Source organism: Herpailurus yagouaroundi, unplaced genomic scaffold, assembly GCF_014898765.1.
Source record: "Herpailurus yagouaroundi ecotype Mexico unplaced genomic scaffold, PumYag 166, whole genome shotgun sequence".
Classification (NCBI taxonomy): domain Eukaryota; kingdom Metazoa; phylum Chordata; class Mammalia; order Carnivora; family Felidae; genus Herpailurus; species Herpailurus yagouaroundi.
Genome location: NW_024412407.1, coordinates 5,536,219 through 5,558,220, shown reverse-complemented (window position 1 = coordinate 5,558,220; position 22,002 = coordinate 5,536,219). Strand labels below are relative to the sequence as shown.

Sequence of the window (22,002 nt, the reverse complement as noted above, 5' to 3'; positions counted from 1 at the left end):
ATATATATATATTTGGATATCTCTGGATGAGATCCGCAAAGGAGCTGGTGAAGATAGGAATGAGCCCTTGAGCCCTTGACATTAAGCGTTTAGGAGAACTGAGAGGAAACAACAGTGGAGACTGAGAAAGGACAATCAGGAAGAAAACCAGAAAAGTCCTGGAAACCTAGTCAAGGAAAGCACTTCAGCTGAAGTGTTTCACAGTGATCAACCGTGTCAAATGATGCTGATAGGTTAAATAAGATGAGAACTGAGAACTGACCATTGGATTTGGTAATATGGAAGTCATGGATGACCTTGACAAGAGTAGTGTTGGAGAAGGGGTGGGGGGTAAAAGCTGATTCCACTGGGGTCAAGGAAGGAGGGAGAGAAACCAGAGTCAGTGGTTGTAGATATTTCTTCTCTTTCAAGATAAGGAGAAAAATGGGATAGTAGCCACAGGCAGAAGTGAAATCAAGAGAGGTTGTTTTGGAAATGGAAGAATATGTCTTTATACTAAAAGAAAACATTGAATAGAAGGGGCAAGTTGAGGCAGGAGATAGAAAAGAATCACTAGACTAATATGCCTGAGTAGGCGAAGGTGGGACATAATATACAAGTGGAAAGGCTGGCCTTGAATAAGAGTGTGGACAGTTTAGTAGCTAGAAGACAGGCAATACTGTACATGGGTGCAGTCACAACTAGGTAGATTGTTAAGAAAAGTCATCTCAAATTTGGAAATAGGCGAACAGGATTACTGGGTATCTTTTTTAGAGAAGAACTGTGCTCTGGCCAGCAGGCCCTTGGGGATTACCTGATTTTCTTGGAGTAGTTACCTTTGCTTGACTTCTATTTACTTTCTATTTACTTTTTTTTAATGTTTATTTATTTTGAGAGAGAGAGAGAGTACGTGTGCATGGGAACTTGAGAGTAGGGGAGGGGCAGAGAGAGAAGAGAGAGTGAATCCCAAGCAGGCCCTGTGCTGTCAGTGCAGAACCTGACCCGGGTCTGGATCCCATGAACCGTGAGATCATGACCTGAACCAAAATCAAGAGCCGATGCTCAACAGAGTGAGCCACTCAGGTGCCCCTCTATTTACTGTTGACTAGGATATTTTGCAGGTCTTTTTCTGTAGAACACTGATAGCAATGGAAACAGTTCTTGTCTGATAGAAATACAAATTATTTCTGTCCTGTAGAAAAGATAACCTCACAAGTTATGATTTGGGTGGGGGGGTATTTTTCCTTGTAGGGAATTAACCACTTTTGTACCTAACCTAGCAATCTTATTCTAATATTTATAAACACATTTCCTGATGAAATCTATCAACTCCTGTTCCTCAGATGTTCTTTGCACCAGCTTTACCAATTTTTTTTTGGTTTCTTAGTTAATAAACCATAGACATATGTTTATTCTATATTTGTAAGAGTTGTGATTTTAACTTTTTGAAAATTATATTTTAACGAGGAAGGTGTATTGGTGGGGGCTTGTGGATAGTCTCCTCTGATTGCTGTTATGAACGGAGTTATGAACTGAGAGTAGCAATGGGGAGGAAATTTGGGGTGTTTGAAAGTTGTGAAGAAGATATAAAAAGACTTTTAGGAGAGTGAGAAGGTGAGGAGGCTAAGGAAATACACTCTGACTGCTGAGCAATGTAAGGCCCACTGGAGGTTCTAGTCACGAATTTTAAATGGCTCCGTCAGCATGCCACAGCCATGCCTGCAGGCACGGGGTAGGCAGGGTTAGATGTAATCAGGTTTGAGGTTTTGCTAAGTGAGCACAACAAAGAAAATGGAGCAAGGGAGTTGCAGGTGTAAGCAAGAGTATAATTATAGTGATGGACCATAAAAGGAGAGACACAAGGAGGACACAAGGGGGGGGAAGACAGGAAAAGGTGGAAGGGTCAATGGCTTGTCAGTCCCTTTAAGGAAGTGTTGTTGGGATTGGCTTTCTCTTGCTGGAAAAGTGGAGGTGGTTGTTGGCCACTGGGATGCTTAAAATTGAAATCATGATGGGGGAGCTGTGGGTGGGGATGTTTACTGGAGCTAAGAAGTGAATGGGAGGTTGGAAAGAAAAGCACAAGTGTGAATAAAAGGGGAGAGATACAGGGTAGTAACTCAAGCAGGAAATGACACTATGGTAGTTTAGTCGTAATTTGTGTAGACAAAGAATGAAGGGTCAGGAAAAGGAATAAAGCAAGATCCCAGGGGCTGTGAACAGGAATAAAAACTAGGGCACAAGTGCATGGGATTAATATTAATAAAATTAGAAGGGACCCTAATGAGACAAGAGGGAGGATAAAATCAGGAACAAGAAAGAAACCGAGACATTTTGTTGAGGATAGGATTGAAGCTGTTAGAGCCCAGGTTAGATCCCTTAATCCTATCACTAAATTAGGAATCTAGGTTATCTGCTATGAAGGATATAGAGGAGGTTGGGAGCAGCTGGTATGCCTTGGGAACTGAGTAAAAGAGTTGGGTAGGAGAAATCACACAGCGGGGAGGGGGGGGGCTGTGCAGAGAAGGATGTGAGAAGTCGAAGTCTTTGAGAAAGTTGAGAGATTATCTTAATTTCCTGTGTCTCTGTAAATGTGGAAAACACAATAAGCTTCTTATATGGGTTAATGTGTATAACGTACATGAATTACAAGGTTGATCACATAGAAATGTCACTAGTGTTTGCCACCATAAGCACTACAGCAATGGTGCCTTTAAGTTCCTCTTGAGTTCCAGACCCCCGTACCTACACTTACTTACTAGCCCTTGCTATTTGTGTGTTCAGAAGGTATCCAGAACTCTCTGCTGGAAAGCTAAAAACAATCTTACTTCAGCCTCACGTCAAAAAAAAAACCAAACAGAAGTAACCCCTAACCTCCTCCAGTATTTTCCATTATCAGCCCAGGCTCCAGAGATAGAAAATTCAAAGCCTTTTCATGTCCTTCACTCCTCAATCCAATTAAACACCAATTTCTACAGTGTGAACACCTCTCAAAGCTTGCTCCTCTTCCTCCTATTAGGATTGCTCACACACTGTCCAAAACCTTAGGAGGTTTACACGTTCCAAACTGGGAAGCTGGGGAGTGAGGCAGAGTGGTTATGTTCCCACTCCAGGCACAGAGAGAACCAGCTCTCCCAGGTCAAATTTACACACACACTTGAATGGCTAGGCTCCAATGGGCTTCCAGTCTCCGGATCTGGTTTATCCAGGAGCACAACCTGTGGTCCCACATAAGTACATGGGACCTTGTCTTAAACTACATCACTAGCCTAGACTTCTCCTTTACTTATGGTGGTGATTTTGTTTTGGGTCTCCATGTCCTTTTCTGCCACTGGCCTATTAAAGATCTGGGTTTGGAGATTTGGTCCCTTCCCACCATGGGATCTTTACACATATTGGTTCACTTCCTACCTCAGTTCCCACTTGGATGCCTAATAGGCATTTCACACTTAACATGTCCAGAGCAAACCCTGATCTCCCTTTTTCTTATCTCCCTTATACCTACTCCTCCCAAAGTGTTCCTTATGTTAGTATGCACTCCATTTTTCCAGTTGTTCAGTCCCAAGCTCTTGGAGTCATTCTTAAAAAAAATTTTTTTTTTTACATTTTACTTATTTTTGAGAGAGAGAGAAAGACAGAGCACAAGTGGGGGAGAGGCAGAGAGAGAGGGAGACACAGAATCCCAAGCAGGCTCCAGGCTCTGAGCTGTCAGCACCGAGCCCGACGCAGGGCTCGAACTCAAACCACGAGATCATGACCTAAGCTGAAGTCGGATGCTTAACCGACTGAGCTACCCGGGTGCCCCATGGAGTCCATCTTGATTCTTCTTTTTTCCCCACATCCAATCCATCAGAAACTCCTCTCCTATTCAGAATGGCCACTTCTCACTATTTCCTCTGCTACCACCCTGGGCTCCTGCCCAGATTATTATTGTAGCCACTTAACTGGTTGCCTGCTTCCATTTTCACCTCCCTACAGTTTCTCCTAAGCACAGAGGCCAGAGTGACCCTGTTAAAACAAAGTTCTAGGGGCGCCTGGGTGGCTCAGTTGGTTAAGCGTCCAACTTCAGCTCAGGTCACGATCTCACAGTCTGTGAGTTCGAGCCCCACGTCAGGCTCTGGGCTGATGGCTCAGAGCCTGGAGCCTGCTTCCGATTCTGTGTCTCCCTCTCTCTGCCCCTCCCCAGTTCATACTCTGTCTCTCTCTGTCCCAAAAATAAATAAATGTTTAAAAAAATTAAAAACAAAACAAAACAAAACAAAAAACAAAGTTCTAATCGTGCCATGACTTGATTAGACCCTCCAACAACTTGCAGTCTCACTCAGAGAAAAAGCCAAATTCTTTACACAGCCCCTAAACCTACACAATCTGGGCCCCACTCTATCTCTGACTTTATCTTCTGTTGCTTCTTTCTCCCTCCCTCCCACTGCTTCAGCTCTTGCCTCGGCCTCGACTGCTCTTCTCCCAGACACTTACGTGGCTCAGTTCTTCCTCCAAATCAGAGACCTCTGCCACATCAGGTAGGATGGCACTCCTTGTTACTCTCTCTTGGCTTTACTTTTCTGCCAACATTGTATCTCTTCCCCAAATGCAGTATGAACTCCTTGAGTAGCTTTGTCTTGTCCTCAGCAACTAGTGCAGTGCCTAGCACACACTAGAGGCAAATTAGGTATTTATGGAATAAAAGAAAGAATAATGTAATTTTGCATTTCTAGATAATCTTCATGTTTCCAGAGCAGTATATAAAATGACTGAACTACATAAGGAACCTTTGGAGGCTGTCCGCTCAGTTGTGCTATAAGTAGTATCCAGATCTATCAAGTAACAATCCAGTAATCTATTTAGAAGGCTGTTTTACTTATTTTTTAAAAAATTTTAATGTTTATTTATTTTTGAGAGAGAGAGTGAGTGGGCAAGAAGGAGACAGAGAGGGAGACACAGAATCGGAAGCAGGCTCCGGGCTCTGAGTTGTCAGCACAGAGCCTGACGCGGGGCTCGAACTCACAAATCACAAGATCATGACCTGAACTGAAGTTGGATGCTTAACCGACTGAGCCACCCAGGCGCCCCTAGAAGACTGTTTTAGAGCAGGTATTGTCCTCACACTGCAGAAGGGGAAACTCAAATACAATACAGCTAGGGACCTTGCCAAAGCATGCTGTTTAATCACACTAGAATCCAGAATTCCCAGTTCCTAGTAGTCCTATGGCTCCGAGGGTTTACACTGATGCCAATGGGGAGTCAATAAAGTCCTTACTTCAATATTTTGTTATTCTAATCTTTACTCTCCCTACCCACACCCTCCCTGGTGTGGAAAGACACTTAGTGTCTTTCCTGGTGTGTTTTATTCTGTCCTTGTCTCTGGAGGTCAGAATGACTCTGTTACTTACTAAGTAAGTAACCACTACTTTCCCTGACACCTGGACTTTGTCTTCTGTGGCTTCCATAACAATGTGCTTGGGGGCAGGCTGTGTCTTTGCTCAGGCTGCTCTAACAAAATACCATAAACTGAACTGCTAACAAACAACAGATCATAGCTCTGGAGTCTGGAAGTCGGAGTTCTAGACTCCAGCATGGCTGAGTTCTGGCGAGGGCCCTGTTCCGAGGTTGCAGACTGCCATTTTATCATTGGACCCTCACATAAGAAGAGAGCTCCCGGGGTTCCTTCTATAAGGGCACTAATCCCACTCTTGAGGACTCCACCTCATGACCTAATTACCTTCAAAAGCCCTACTTCCTATTTCCATCACAGTGGAGGTTAGGATTTCAGTATATGAATTTGGGGGCACACAAACACTCTGTCCATTGCAGGCTGGGCCTTGACCAGAGGCCGTGAACCAACCCCCTCCTCCCTCCTGCCACGGAATCAAGCAAACTAGCATCAGGGAAACAGGTTTCATAGCTTGTTAGGTGACCTACATTCCAGGTTAATTTTTTTTCCTTGGAACAACTTTGGTTTACTATTCAGCCATTTCAGGCAGTGTAAAGGGGAAGCACATTCTGAATGTAAAATTTCTTTGTTTTGAGTACAAAGAATTCCTTCCTTCTCTTTTTTCTTTTCCCGCAATATGTGAACTGGGCTCTGTCCCTTGGGTTTGGTACAAACGGAGCTGCTGAAGGAACAGGGTAAGCAAGTTGATTTTTGTGGTTACAGGCTGTTCCACATAATCCATTTACAAGGTCAGCAGGGACTACAACTTACCAAAACAAAGAAGTATGTAATCTAAAATGAGGAACCCTTGATCTATCAGAAAGAAGCAAAGACCTTTGGGATTTCTAAATAACTTATATTCCTGACTCTATGGGAACAAAATATGTTGGAGGATAAGGAAAAAGGTACATGGATTAAAGGGTCAAAAAAGCAAAGTGCTATAAAAATAAAGGCTTTGAGTATAGGCACACATATATTACAGCCCGATACCAGCCTCCTTCCTCCATTATGTCTTGTAATTGAAAAGTTTGGGTGCTCTCTCTCTCTCTAAAATAAGCAAACATTAAAAAATAAACAAATAAAAATAAAGGGGTACCTGGCTGGCTCAGTGGGTTGAGCGTCTGACTCCGGCTCAAGTCATGATCTCATGGTTCATGAGTTGGAGCCCCACATCAGGCTCTGTGCTGACAGCACGGATCCTCTGTCTCACCTTCTCTCTCCTCCTTTCCTACTCTCTCTCTCTCTCTCTCAAAAATAAATAAACATTAAAAAAAAAAAGAAAAGTTTGGGGATCATTCCAGGTTTGGATGATTTGGGGAAATAAACATATAATTAAAGTCGTAGCTATAAAAGTGGTCCCATATTAATGTTTTTAGAGAGAAAACAGTGGTTCAGAAATGAAAGTCTTAAAACCAACCTCCTGAGGAAAGGGTTGAGTTTCCCAGAGAGGAAGACCAGACTGAAAACAGAATGAGCCAGTGTGTGGCTTTAGATAAGCTACTTAACCCCATGAGCCTCAATTTCCTCTTCTGTAAAATGGCAGTAACAAGAGTTCCTACCCCGTAGGGTTATTGTGCAGAATAAATAAGTTCAAGCAGGGAAAACCCTTAGTCTGGAGATTTTCAAAAGCCCAGAGTGATGGTGACACTGGTACTGGTGGTGGAGATACTGGGGGGGAGGAGGGGGAGAGTGGGGGCAGTAAAGGATCTGGGGACTTTTGTAACCCAAGAAATAGAAGGAATCAGGAAAGAATGAGTTGATTGGGATCAGATGGCTAGGAGCTAACCCTTTTCATAACCCTAAAAAGCTGAATTGGGAGGAGAAACCAGGCTGGGTTTTTGGCTTTGGTTGGCTGTGAGGAGAGGGTTCAGCCTGAAGCCAGAGAATGAATGAAGCTCCGAGACAAAAAAAAATAAAAATAAAAATAAAAAAATCCAAACCAAAACAAAACAAAAAACCTTTTTATGCCAGGAGTAAAAGAACTAAGGGAAATGGTCTGATTTGGACTAGTGTGGAGGTAGGGACAGTGCTACAAGTTGTGTGTCTGTGGATGTTTAACAACCAGCTGGGAGAGGGGATAAGAGCCTAATCTGTAGTAGTCAACTGTTTTATTTCTACGATGGACATATAGCCAGCATTGCTGATTTCAAGCTCCCCACGCCAGGTCTGACAGGTTGTCAAAAATTCTGAAAATCTAAGGATTGGCTCTGGCAGACCAGTGAGTAGGGGGATTAGCACAAAAGCATAAGCAGTTCAGATTAGGGAGAAGCCCACTGACTTGAAGAGCTCAAACACGTTCAGCCAAATTAAACTAACTACCTGAATAACATGAGGCTGATTTGCCTGTAAGTCTTATAATAGATACACTGATATTCCCTTGTACTGAAGCACTACTATACTGATCATGTAGGAAAAAAACAATACTTAGTGCACCCAAAAATAGTTGGTTCTGTGTCCTGGGAGGAGGGGGAGGGGACAGCTAGAGAGAGAACCTGGAGAAGTAAAGGGGGAAAAAATTATCCTGAGAGGCACAGTCTCCGAGTAAATCCCCTCCTGTCTTAGCTGCTGGCAAGAAGTTACAGTCAAAAGGAAAGAAAACTCTAAGGGGCCTTCCACTTCGGGCTGCCTGGGTGCTTTTTAGGTACATGAATAAATAAAATTATTAAATAAGCATTGCTATAAATAGGGAAGATTTCCAGACTCCAGGATATGATCCACTTATTAGAATAATAATGTAGATACTTGAAGAATTTGAGTCCAGTAGTTCCTTTTAATCTTCTGGAAGAGAATTTAACCAGTCCCTCCTAAAGGGATGGGGGGCAGGGCAGGAAACAGAGGGAATGGTGACCAATTACAGGAAAGATTGGAAAGAACCTGAGGTAAGCAGGCTTGGCTGCAGTCCGTGGAGTGGAAAGACCCAGGAAGCACAACCTATTCAGTTGTTTGGGTTTGTCACTACGAGAGGCCACGGGTCAGAAGTACTGTATTTTTAGGGAATGTAAAGCAGATTAGAACAAGCCAGATGATGTCTGCGTGAAAATAAAATGTGAAATTCCTGAGAAGAAAGCAAGTCTTCTTTGTGATCTCCCTGGCCACAGCCAGCATAAGGAGTCCTGATGAAGGGGAAGAAGTCCAAAACATGGCTCCGATCCCAGGGGAGGAGAACTTTGAAAGAATGTTCAAGAAAGCTATAAAGTTTGCAAATATTTGCAGGATAACAGGAGCAGTAAGTGAAAGCTAAAGAATCTTAGAGTTATTTTTCCCATAAAAGAAAACAATGTATTACCTAGAAGATAATCTCTTGCCTGCCTTTCTGTATTTACAGGGGAATGAAAAGGAAGAAAAAACAAATCACCTCAAAATATAGAGACTTAAGGGGCACCTGGGTGGCTCCGTTGGTTAAGCGTCCGACTTGGGCTCAGGTCATGATCTCCTGGTTTGTGAGTTCGAGCCCTGCATCAGGCTCTGTACTGACAGCTCAGAGCCTAGCGTGTGCTTTGGATTTTGTGTCTCCCTCTCTTTCTGCCTCTCTCCTGCTCTCTCTCTCTCTCTCTCAAAAGTAAAACAAACATTAAAAAAAATTGAGATTTAAAATATACTTGTGAAGAAGGTGGTTGAATTAAACTTCAGGGAGTCCTAGCTATCCTTTGGAGGTCTTAGGAATGGGAAAAATTCTCCTTTTTCTTGCTAGACTAGTGGCATCCTTGTCTTAGGACAGTAAATTCACTAAATGATTTTTCTAGGACTTCCTTTCCTTGTGAACTAGAACCAGTAACAGGCTCATGGAGGGCCTAGAAAGAAAAGAGGCAACTGTCATTTTAGGCATTTATTCTGAGTCCCATCTCTTGGGTTTAGGGTAAATTATTTCCATCTCAGGACCTTATTTCCCACAGTTGTATAATGAATACCTTTGTTAAAAATTTATCTTTGAAAACTTCTCGAAGGCACTATTGGAGTAGAAAATACTTTATCATAAATTGCTATAGAGCACAAAATATCCCCATACCATTATTATTGTAACATGTAATTTGCAACTGAACACAAAATCAATTCTTTAGCACTACTGGTATCCTAGCATAGAAACCGGGAGTTTGAGAAAAGATAGGGTTCGATTTTGTCTGAATTCTTTCCTCTTTCCTAATGTTTTGGGGACATGCTATACAACAGCGATTTGAAGTCCAAGCTCTCCTGAGCCAGAGTAGGTATGCCACTTTTTTTTTAATGTTTATTTATTTATGTTTGAGAGACAGAGGGACAGTGTGAGGGAGGGAGGGGCAGAGAGAGAGAGAGAGAGAGGAAATCCCGAGCTGGCTCCATCTCAGTGCAGAGCACAACACAGGGCTTGACATCACCAACCATGAGATCATGACCTGAGCGGAAATCAAGAGTCGGACACTTAACCAACTGAGTCACCCATTTCTGGGTGACTGCCATTTCTTTCTCTAATGTATTGTAAGACTCCAGCAAAAGTCCCATCTGTAAATATTTATCTAACGTACCAGTGATTCTTACAAGACCCTGACCGAAGGAAGCATGTTTTCAACTTTACTCCCTTTGGGACACACGTACAGCAGAAGCCTCAAGTCAGAGTATCACGGAATGTAAAGGCTGGAAGAGGCCTTAGAATGAAATTGTCCAGTCCCCTCATTTTGCACATGAGAACCTGGGGCCCAAGGAAGAGAAGTGCCCCCTCCAATGTTATATCACCAGAGGTGGCAGAGCACAGGCTCTCTGTTACTAACTCACCATGTTTGTGGTGAATTTGAGACCATTTCAACTGGAAAGTAAGACAGGCTTCTGCCTCTTCTCTCTCTCGGTAATTTTTAGACTCAGAAAGACCTGTTTACATAAAAGTTGAATTTTTCACTGTCCACCCAGGAGACTTTTTTTCCCCCTCCAAAACAATCCAGCAGGGGGCAATAAAGTTAAATATAGATCCCAATGTTTAAAATGATTTTAAAATGCAAGAGAATGCATCTTCATCTCTAATTTTGTCCTCTACCACGATCACCTCCAACAGTAACAGCTACTGATTTTAGAGCTTTGCTATGTGTATATGCTCTGTATTACTTATTTCATTTAATCCTCACCACAATGTATCTACCTCTGAGTTATACATTATCCCATTTTATAAGGGAAGAGATGTAGATAGATTACATAATTGGCTTAAGGACCTACAGCTAGAAAAAGAAAACAAAAATCAGAGCCCACATCAGAGCAATCAGGCCTGCAAAGCCCTTAAGCCTATTGAGGTCCCTCAAGGGGCTATCTGCTTGAATATGAGATGATAGAGAGTGAAAAGAAAAATAAAGGTGTTTTGCTAATGAATCCTTTGAAAAACATAACCTAAAAATAAAATGCCTATTATTTTTAAATCGCCACACTGAACTGTTCTCATTAGGGCTACTAATTACCTCCATTTGGCTAAATCCAATGGTCATTTTTGAGTTCTGTGCTTACCTATCAGTGGCACTCGACCCTGCTAATCATCCCTTTGTCCTTGTTTCCAGGACCTCACATTCCTGGGTTCCCTCCTATCTCACCGGCTGTTCCTTTTTAGTGTCCTTTACTGGTTTTACCTCTTTTCCCAGAGCTATGAAATTGGTTTTCTTCTCTCGTGTTTCTACACTCACTCCACTCACATCTCACCCAAGGTCATGACTTGAGGATGGCATTTAGATGTCCACCTCCACCCGGATCTCTGCTTTGAGATCCAGACTTTCATATCCAGCTGTGTCCTGGCCATCTCCACCTCCACATGGACAATACCGTCTTGATTTAACATGACCAAAAATAACCCTTGGTATCAACCGCCTTTAAGCCTGCCCCATTCTCAGCCTTTTGCCTCTGTTGATGGCAAATTGTCTTTCACTCATTCAGGCTAAAAACTGGAATAATCCTTGGCTTCTCTTTCCCTCACGTGTGAGCCTTTAGGAAATCACTTTGGTCCTGTCTAACCACATGTCACTAATTCCTCTGCTACCACTCTGGTCAGAGTCTTTCTCATCTCTCAGAAGGATTATGGCAATGAGTTCTCATCTTAAGATGTCTTCCTGCTTCTACCTGTGCCCTCCTATAATCTTTTCTCAACACAACAACCAAAGTCATCTTTTTCTAAAAAGGCCATGGGAGGGGAGGGCGGGGGCACCTGGGCAGCTCAGTTGGTTGAGCATTGGACTCTTGATATCAGCTGGAGTCTTGATCTCAGGGTCCTGAGCTTGAGACCCGCATCGGGCTCCACGTAGTGCGGAGCCCACTGAAAAAAATATTAAATAAATAAATAATAATTTAAAAAGCAATCGGGTCATGTCACGTCTACGTTTCAAACCCTACATTAGCTCCCCATGTCAGAGTAAAAGCCACAGGATTTGCAGTAACTTACAAAAAGCTGTAAGATCTGGCTCCTGTTTCCTCTCCAACATCGTCCTCTGTTATTCATCTCTTCCAGACAAGCTAGCCTCACTGCTCTTCCTTCCAGGAACGCTAACGGCTCACTCTTGCTTGGGCGTCTGGGCTCCCAACTGCTCGCTTTTAGCCACTTGGCTAACCCCTCATGACCTACAAGTCTTTGTTCAAATCTCATGTATCATTAAGGCTAACCGTGATCATCATGGTTCTATTACAACCCCTCTCCCACTCCACCCTCTCATTCCACTTTCTTCAGTATTTTTTTATAGCAACTCTTCACCCTCTAATGAATTTTATGATTTACTTATTTACTGTGTTCATTGTTTGTCTTTCTTCCCGATCCCTCCTAGAACATAGGCTCTACGAGCAGAGATCTGTCAATTTTGTTCACCTACCTATTCCCAAGAACCTAGAAACTATGCTGAATATATTTGTGGAATGCATTAAAAAGGTGAAATGCTTTACTAATTAAGAGTAGGGGCGCCTGGGTGGCGCAGTCGGTTAAGCGTCCGACTTCAGTCAGGTCACGATCTCGCGGTCCGTGAGTTCGGGCCCCGCGTCAGGCTCTGGGCTGATGGCTCAGAGCCTGGAGCCTGTTTCTGATTCTGTGTCTCCCTCTCTCTCTGCCCCTCCCCCGTTCATGCTCTGTCTCTCTCTGTCCCAAAAATAAATAAACGTTGAAAAAAAAAATTAAAAAAAAAAAAAGAGTAAAATATTTGGCAACAGACCAAGATGCTAATTATTCCAGCTTTCAGAATATCCTGCCACACAATAAGTAATAGGTGCGCAATAAACATTTAATGATGGAACTATGGTATTGTAATTTGAAAAGGAGTCTGCATATATTTCCAACAGCATTCACTTTGTGTGAGTTGGAGTGTATCTTAAGTTCTGCCTTTTCTGTATCGACAACCCAGTTTTTCCTGTCATTTTGCCTTTTTCTACTTCAGGGAAAATCCCTATAACCTCATTATGTATAGCAGTCACTTTTGTTCTCTGAATATTCCCATAAACTCTATCATCCAGAGATGGTGGAGAACTAAGATAACATGATGAAGTTGCAGAGAAAGAATAACAACGGAAAGAAAAAGGCTGCTTCTGAGAAGTAAACCATTGCAGGGAGGGTCAGCACGGTATATTTAGCATGAGGCAGTACAAGGTAATGAGGGCTTATGGGCAGCCCCATTACTCTAGCTGTGTGGCCTTAAACTTGTTGAATTCCTCTGAGCCCTAGTTTCCCCATCTGTAAAATGCGGATAACTCACAGCGTCGCAAGGATGAAATGTGATTGATATAGTGTGAAAAACCAACTACTCTGAATACTAAGCGATCAAAAATGGAAGCTATTACTATAACGAACCGAAAAACCTGCTTTTGCACCAACTGGAAGATTGTTGTTAGAGACGAAGAGTTCATTTAAAAGAATGTGGGAAAACGAGTAAAAAAAAAAAAAAGCAAAAAAAGATAAGAATATGGGCTTCAAGCCGGCTGGTGGTAATTAAGGGCTGGGAGGGGGCGCAAGGACCTCTCTCTCCAGAATCCCACAGCTGCACGGCAGCTGGCGCCAGGGCTGTGCAGGGCGTAAGCGGCGGCCCCGCAGGCCAGGCCCCGCCTCGCTGGGAGGTGCGCGGCGGGGACTGGCTGTGGGTTTCTCAGGGCCGCCGCTCGAGGGTCCGGAGACCGGCGGGAGGGCCCGCGCTCCCTATACTCCTCCCGTGTTTCCCTGAGGTTTTGCACGCGACGCCCCCCGCACCCGCTGAGGACTGCGCAAATGCTTCGCCTCCCTTCTTCCAGTCTCAGTCCCCAGCCTCTTCCCCGCCCCATCCGCCCTTCCCTGGCCCCAGGACGTCTCCTCCCTTCGTAGATCTGGCTCTCTCCAAAGAGTTTGGTTTGAACTTTTGAACCCACCAATCAGCGCCCGCGCCCCGCCTCTCTCCGCCGGAGGGTGCGACGGGATGTCCCTCGCGGCGCCGCGGGACTTGGAGGCGGGGCCGCGGCGGCCGGGGCGGGGCCAGGTGCCCGCCCCCTGGCCACGTGGCCGGGGAAGGGGGTATATAGAGTCCCTCGCGGCGGCGCAACCTCTTACTACTTCTCCCCCGGACTCCTTGGTAGTCTGTCAGTGGGAGAGCCTTCTCGCCGTCCCCTCACCGCTTTCAGCCTCAAGGAACCCTACAAGTCTTAGTCATGGTGAGTGGGGTCCTTGGGACGTGGCGTGGGTGTGAGAGCAGTCCGAAGGGGCGGGGGAGCCCGGGTGCAGGTGGGACGCAGCCGAGCAAACTTGCTTCTGATGTCCAGGCTGGGAAAGCCGAGAGTTCACCCGCAAACACCTCTTCGGGCTCGAAAACGCGGCCAGGACACTGCCCTCGGTGGGAGTGGAAAGCCCTCCTGATCCTAGAGGGCATCGCCCCAGGGCCCGCCACAGCCTGAGGCAGACCGGGAAGCCTTCACACCGGCCCCCCCAAGGACTTGTGGAAACGAAAAATCCCTCCCCTCCATTTCCGTCAGTGACCTACCTCACCTTCCCACTACCTACCGCCCTGGAGCACTAGGTGCGCTCCAGCTCCCAAGGTGCATACGCTCCCTGCGCCCGCTCTCCAGCGCCCGGTGACTGCCTGCTGAGTCACCTGTGGCTGGTCTCTGGGGAGAGCTTCCAATTGCATCCGTCCACCTGAGAGATGTGAACAGGCTGCTCCTTTTAAGGGAACTCTTAACTGTCACGTCTAATTTTGCGTTTCTGTGTTAACTTAGTGGGACGTTTATAGCTGAAGCTTGGTACTTAAGCCAGATTTTTAAAAAACTAGTCCATGAAGAGATATTTTCGTATAAAACCTCTGAGCAAACTAGTACTAACAACGTGTTCTTGGAGAAGGTCTGTTGGAGGTCAACCTAAAATAAGCCGTACTTTTAAACTAGTATTTGTGTATCAAATGTTTCAAAATAGTATCTTTAAAGAAAAGGGGATACAGTGAACAGACCAGCCACCTCTTCAGAGACTACCACAGCTGTTAAAAAACTAAGTCTGACTGTAACAACTTGCTTGAGTGCTTTTCACCAAGCAGACAAAAAAAAAAAAAAAAAAAAACAAAAAACAAAAAACAAAAAACACCAAAAACAAAACCTGATAAAAGTGCGATTCAGAAAGTAGTAGGACTGTTTAAAGGGCAGGAGAGCAATGATTTAGGCAAACACTGGCTAAGTTAATAGTTTGGATTTTTTGTTGTTGTTTTGTTTTTTAATTAGAGACAGGGGCCGGTTATCCAGTGAAAGTTAGACTAAGTGACTCTATCACCTGTGTCTCCCTTCATCCCCCGAGTGGCCTGGGGAGAGTGGAGAAAGTCTAAAGGAGAAAGCTGTTGAGACTGCTGCCCAGTGGAAGTTTTTTGGGCTCAGAAATCCATCAAAGAAACCCTTCATTAGAGTGAAAGGTTCTTCTCAAAAACTTTATCTCCTTGGGCCTGGGGCTGTCATGGGCAGATCTCTCCAGCTTTCTCAGGCTGTAAAATTTCCAAAGTCCAGTTAAAGGTAAACAAGATGCAATTATAAATACTCATGGACTCATTAGAATAAACAACTCCCCTTTCTCCCATAGCCCTAGACCTGGGCGAGTAGACTCAGGTCATAATGAGCCAAGTGATGTGGTTAGAAGACCATGGTTTTATGAGTGTATGTGGGAAGGAGGGGACCATAAGTCAAAGGTTGTGAGTGATTGGGGTTTTTATTATCTCCGGTTATGAAAGTAGGACCTTTGAGATCTTAGAGGTGTTGAGTTTTCTTTAACTAGTTTCCTGTTAGCAGCTTCGAAGAACTCGAAACCCTCCTATTCGGGGAAAATGTAATGGGAGATATTTGGTATCAATTTTGAAAGTCTTCTGTCAATCTCCAAAGTAGCTAATCTGACTTATGATGAAATATAATAAACACCCATTTTTTCTGTTTTCCTCTTAAATCTGGGGGTATGGATTCTATGTTCATGGCCTTATTTTACTAAACAGGAATGAATTTGGTAACTTATAGATGATCTTGTTCATCAAGTAAAAGAAAACATTTTCCCAATATCGTTAAATTCTTGGCACCATAGACTTTTCCACAGTGCCAGAGATACATGTATGTATGTTTTGGTAGGAAACAGCGAATTTCTTAAACTATTAGTAAAGTTTTGTTGACACTTTCAGCTTTTATTACCATGTGTCTCCACCACCACCCCCTACTGAAGATTTGTTGATAGTGAAGGAAAAATGTTCTTCCTTGCGATTAAGTTCTTCCACAGAGTTAAAAAGCTGCCTCTGACCACAGTTTTTAAAATACAGCTAACTGCTGCTTATCTGGCATTTTTTCCATGAGTCATATGGCTATAGTTTGCTGGTTTAAGCTGGTTTTAAAGGGAGAGGGAGAAGCTCTTGTCTTTTAAAGAATAGGATTAAAGAGGGACCAGAATGAGCTCGACAGTTATACAATCACATGGAATGAATCAGAGCTGGAAGGGGGAATTTTGCATGCCTTTAAGGAATTGGCAGGCATATTTCCCAGGAGCTGGGGGAAATGTATTGCTGTGGAACAGTTTAGGTCTTTCTAAAATGGTAGAAACCTGACCTTGAATACCTAATGTGACTACAAAGCAAGAGTCTGATCTCTGGTTTTGCCTAGTAGTTCATTAACATATCTTTGGTTTTGCAAAGCATTTTCTCTGAATTAGTCAGCAAGGACTGTTGCTTGTGAAATAAACCCTGGGCAGGAGTGGCTTCCAGAAAGGTGACTTTCTATCCTGAAGGTTAATTAGTCATTTAGGTGTGAGTCATTCCTAAACATCCCATCTGATGTGTCATATTCTGACATTTTCCTTTCTTCTTCCCACAGCGTGAGTGCATCTCCATCCACGTTGGCCAGGCTGGTGTTCAGATCGGCAATGCCTGCTGGGAGCTCTATTGCCTGGAACACGGCATCCAGCCCGATGGCCAGATGCCAAGTGACAAGACCATTGGGGGAGGAGATGACTCCTTCAACACCTTCTTCAGTGAGACGGGCGCTGGCAAGCATGTGCCCAGGGCAGTGTTTGTAGACCTGGAACCCACAGTCATTGGTGAGTTGGCCTCAGTAGTAACCCAAGGGAGATCTCAGGGCTCTTGAGACAGGAGGTCTGTCGTGAGGGCTCCACTGACACCCTGGGGTGGAGCAGGTGTGTGCAGGTTGTGAGTGACAGGTGGCTGCTTTGTTTTTCTCTTCCAGATGAAGTTCGCACTGGCACCTACCGCCAGCTCTTCCATCCTGAGCAGCTCATCACGGGCAAGGAAGATGCTGCCAATAACTATGCCCGAGGGCACTACACCATCGGCAAGGAGATCATCGACCTTGTCTTGGACCGAATTCGGAAACTGGTAAACATAGTGTTTTATTTAATATACATATATAAGTTTTAAGTGTATTTATTTTGAGAGAGAGTGGGAGAGTGTGAGTGGGGGAGGGACAGAGAGAGAGGGAGAGAATCCCAAGCAGGCTCAGCTCTGACAGCTTGATCCCATGACCTGAGCCAAAATCAAGAGTCAGACACTCAACTGACTGAGACACCCAGGTGCCCCAATGTAGTGTTTTATTTAAAGTGAGATGAGAATGTTCTCTTACAGTTTTAAGGGAGACCAAACTATAAGAATCATTCTTTGTATCCTAAAATGAACCTTTGAGTGCTCAGTAAGTAACCAGACTTTATTTTTTTTTTAGTTTTATTTAATTTTGAGAGATAGTTGGGGGGGGGGGGGTTGTGGAGCAGAGAGAGAGGGAGACACAGAATCCAAAGCAGGCTCCAGGCTCTGAGCTGTCAGCACAGAGCCTGATGTGGGGCTTAAACCCATGAATGGATATCATGACCTGAGCTGAAGTCGTATGCTTAACTGACTGAGCCACCCAGGCACCCCAGGTAACCAGACTTTTTAAATCAGATGGTCCTGTGTTATGGAACAACTATTTAGGTCAGGGTTAAATGCTCTATTGCCTATTTCTATGTGTTATAAAGCAGACTTGGGCAAATGCTTAAGGCAGGGCAGTTTACCTAAAGTGAAGGTGAGAACCAGGGAGCTGTAGCAGTTTGACATTTAAGACCATTAAACATCCGTATTCATATTAATCAAGCAGCTTCCCTGCTTCAAGCTAAGAATGCCCCCTTTTAGGTTATCTTAGTCACATTGAGTGAGAAGGTGGCAGACTCCGAAATGTAACTAATTGATCAAACTCCTAAAAAAAATATATGTATATATATATTTTAATTTTTTTTTCAACATTTATTTATTTTTGGGACAGAGAGAGACAGAGCATGAACGGGGGAGGGGCAGAGAGAGAGGGAGACACAGAATCGGAAACAGCCTCCAGGCTCTGAGCCATCAGCCCAGAGCCTGACGCGGGGCTCGAACTCCCAGACCGCGAGATCGTGACCTGGCTGAAGTCAGACGCTTAACCGACTGCGCCACCCAGGCGCCCCTATATTTTATATGTATTTTAAAAATATGTCTATCAGGGTTGGTGCCTTATGTTGATACAGAAAGTACAGAGCACGAGAAGCCAGTATAACACTGACTAGAAATGGTGGACACTGGAATCTTCCAACAACATTGAAAGTGCAATCAAGGGAGCTCCCTTATTATGGAAGCTAGTGTCGTCCTTGAAACTTGGAAAGTATTGAAATGTACTCACAGAAAGTAGTATGCTTGCTTTTCCACTAGAGCTCAGACCCGTGTGAACCAGCACTGTGACAGAAAAATCTTAGGCAACGGTATTCACATCAGTAAAAGTCGATAAGTAAATGTTCTGTTAGGATCATTTTATTTATTTTTTAAATATTTATTTTTGAGAGCAAGCATGCATGTGGGTGGGGGGAGGGGGAGGGAGAGAGGGAGAGAGAGAGAGAGAGAGAGAGAGAGAGAGAGAGAGAGAGAGAGAGAGAATCCCAAGCAGGCTCCGCACTGTCAGCATAGAGCCTGACTCAGGGCTCGAACATAAGAACCGTGGTCACAAGAACCGTGAGATCATGCATGACCTGAGCCAAAATCAAGAGTCAGACGCTTAAAACCAACTGAGCCACCCAGATGCCCCTGGATCATTTTATGTTCAGAGTCTGGTATCCAGATGACTCTACTCCTGAGGCATGTGGGCAGCTTGTAAGTAATTAACCAAAAATCAAGAATAAAGGCTTTGGTAGAGTAGTTTGTCCAGAAAATCACATTCTAAGCCTGGCCACAACTGGTCTAGTCTAAAAAGAATGACTTTGCATCATTCACAGCTTCATACTTTTCCAGATGCTTATCACACCCTTCCTAGCAAAATTGGGGTAATGGTTCTATGTTTATAAATCAAGCTTCAGCTACAAGCACTGACTTGGAAATCAGGACCTGCCTTTAGGGGCAAATAAACCTAGTAAAACCCATCAAGGGTTCTGGAGTAAAGTTGATTAACTGCCAAAGTAATTGTATTTGTCCTTGGTATTATTACTGTGTCCATAGGAGGCTGAGTGGATTTAATTGGTAGACCAGAGTCTGCCCATGACCTGAGTCGAAGTTAGACACTCAACCGACTGAGCCACCCAGGCACCCCTCAGCACTTCTGAGAAGTGAGGATTGTCAGCAGAAGACTTTGAAAAGTCAAAAATCAATGCTTTCACAGAATGGTAGTTTGCTAACTGGAATAGCTCAGTTAAGTGGTAAAAAGCCCCACTGACATTAGGTCTCATGGTCCTATCATAGTAAATCACCTTTTTCAGAATCAATAGGCTCTCTGATAACTAGTGCTTACTGTGCCAAACACTGTTCCACGTACTCATTTAATTCTCAATGACCTGATGGAGATTACTATTCTCAATAAACGCAAAGACGGAGATTGAGAAATAAGTTTGGTCAAAGCCACACAGCAAGGAACTGGTAGAGCCGGATCCAGACTCAGCCTGACTCCCAACACCAGTGCATTGGAACTCGGCTATTCTGTGTTACTCCAGCTCAGAAAGCAGCTGCCAGATCTTTCCAAGACTTCTATTGTATGGGGCTGGTGGTCCCAGGCCTGCCCTTGGTAGCTCTCCAGCTGCTGAAAAGTCATACTCGTTCTGCAGTCACAGCAAGGGCACCAGCGGTTTCTTTCCCAGTCGCTAAAACTTGGGCCTTGCATCCATTCCAGACCTCATGATTCCTCTGCCTGTGGAAATGAAAATAGTTCATTTTTAAATAGCCTTTTAGATTTTTTCCCCCCCCCCCCCCCCGAATTGTGAAAAGTTTCTCTGAATCTTAGCACTTAGAAGCTCCTTATGACTGCTTTCTTTGCAAATATTGTTCAGGAGATTAAAAAAAATCTCGATCAGGGGTGCCTGGCTGTCTCAGTTGGGAGAGCATATAACTCTTGATCTCCGGGTCATGAGTTTGATCTCCACGTTGGGTGTAGAAATTACTTAAATAAATAAAAACTTTAAAAAATTAAAAAAGAAATTCGGTCAATGTAATTATGGATTCAAAGAAGTCATTGCAGCTTTCACCAAGGCTAAATAAAAACTTTTTTTTTTTTTTTTTGCAGGCCGACCAGTGCACGGGTCTTCAGGGCTTCTTGGTTTTCCACAGCTTTGGAGGGGGAACTGGTTCCGGGTTCACCTCCCTGCTGATGGAACGTCTCTCTGTCGATTATGGCAAGAAGTCCAAGCTGGAGTTCTCCATTTACCCAGCCCCCCAGGTTTCCACTGCTGTCGTTGAGCCCTACAACTCCATCCTCACTACCCACACCACCCTGGAGCACTCTGATTGTGCCTTCATGGTAGACAACGAGGCCATCTATGACATCTGTCGTAGAAACCTCGATATCGAACGCCCAACCTACACTAACCTAAATAGGTTGATAGGTCAAATTGTGTCTTCCATCACTGCTTCCCTCAGATTTGATGGAGCCCTGAATGTGGACCTGACAGAATTCCAGACCAACCTGGTGCCCTATCCCCGCATCCACTTCCCTCTGGCCACATACGCCCCTGTCATCTCTGCTGAGAAAGCCTACCATGAACAGCTTTCTGTAGCAGAGATCACCAATGCGTGCTTTGAGCCAGCCAACCAGATGGTGAAATGCGACCCTCGCCATGGTAAATACATGGCTTGCTGCCTGTTGTACCGTGGTGATGTGGTTCCCAAAGATGTCAATGCTGCCATTGCCACCATCAAGACCAAGCGTACCATCCAGTTCGTGGACTGGTGCCCCACTGGCTTCAAAGTTGGCATTAATTACCAGCCTCCCACTGTGGTACCTGGTGGAGACCTGGCCAAAGTACAGCGAGCTGTGTGCATGCTGAGCAACACCACAGCCATTGCTGAGGCCTGGGCTCGCCTGGACCACAAGTTTGACCTGATGTATGCCAAGCGTGCCTTTGTTCACTGGTATGTGGGTGAGGGCATGGAGGAAGGAGAGTTTTCTGAGGCCCGTGAGGACATGGCTGCCCTTGAGAAGGATTATGAGGAGGTTGGAGCAGATAGTGCTGAGGGAGAGGATGAGGGTGAAGAGTATTAACCTGTCCTCTATAATTTTATACTCTGTTGTCTTGGGACTGTCTTATTTCTGTTCTGGAAGCTGTCCACTGTGGCCCTAACTTGTCAATAAAAGTGATGTTTCTATTTTAAATGTCCAGCTGGCTTCTGTATCGCAGCAAGTACTAGCCTCACTTATTTAAGGCCAGTTGGGGATGGGGGAGGCTGGCAGATGGTCTACCCAGTCATTTGATCAACATTTCAAGTGGCTTCTGTGTGCCACACACTGTGCTTAGTGGCTTGTCTGTTTCACTTAAGACCTGGATTGATGAGTGGTGATAAAATCCTATTGTAAATGAGGCAGCAGGCTTAGATTGGGCCATTGTTTCTCAAATTTCAATGTGGATGTGAATCACATGTAAATATTAAAATGTAGATCCAGGGTTGCCTGGGTGGCTCAGTTGATTAAGTGTCCGACTTTGGCTCAGTTCATGATCTCACAGTTCGTTGGTTTGGGCCCTGCATTGGACTCCATGCTGAGAGCTCAGAGCCTGGAGCCTGCTTCAGATTGTCTCCCTCTCTCTGCCCCTCCCCTGCCCACGCTCTCTTTCAAGAAGAAACATTAAAAAAAATTTTTTTTAGGTAATGTAGATCCAAATCTGTAGCTTCAAAGTGAAGCTTTAGATATTGCATTTAAAAAAAATACTTATTTTGAGA

General features: G+C 44.3%; 1 protein-coding gene across 1 annotated transcript; it reads left to right on the top strand.

Moving 5' to 3' along the window:
- Positions 1 to 13,892: 13,892 nt before the first annotated feature.
- LOC121038624 (tubulin alpha-1C chain) lies at positions 13,893 to 21,439 on the top strand. Its single transcript, XM_040488258.1, has 4 exons — positions 13,893 to 14,002; positions 16,670 to 16,892; positions 17,039 to 17,187; positions 20,354 to 21,439. The coding sequence occupies exons 1-4, from the start codon at positions 14,000 to 14,002 to the stop codon at positions 21,326 to 21,328; spliced, it is 1,350 nt and encodes a 449-aa protein (XP_040344192.1). The 5' UTR covers positions 13,893 to 13,999; the 3' UTR covers positions 21,329 to 21,439.
- Positions 21,440 to 22,002: the final 563 nt, after the last annotated feature.

Excerpts from the sequence above, each read along its gene's own strand:
- LOC121038624 (XM_040488258.1), top strand. Across the intron at positions 16,893-17,038 it reads CCTGGAACCCACAGTCATTG|ATGAAGTTCGCACTGGCACC; the intron begins GTGAGTTGGCCT and ends TTTCTCTTCCAG. Across the intron at positions 17,188-20,353 it reads TGGACCGAATTCGGAAACTG|GCCGACCAGTGCACGGGTCT; the intron begins GTAAACATAGTG and ends TTTTTTTTGCAG.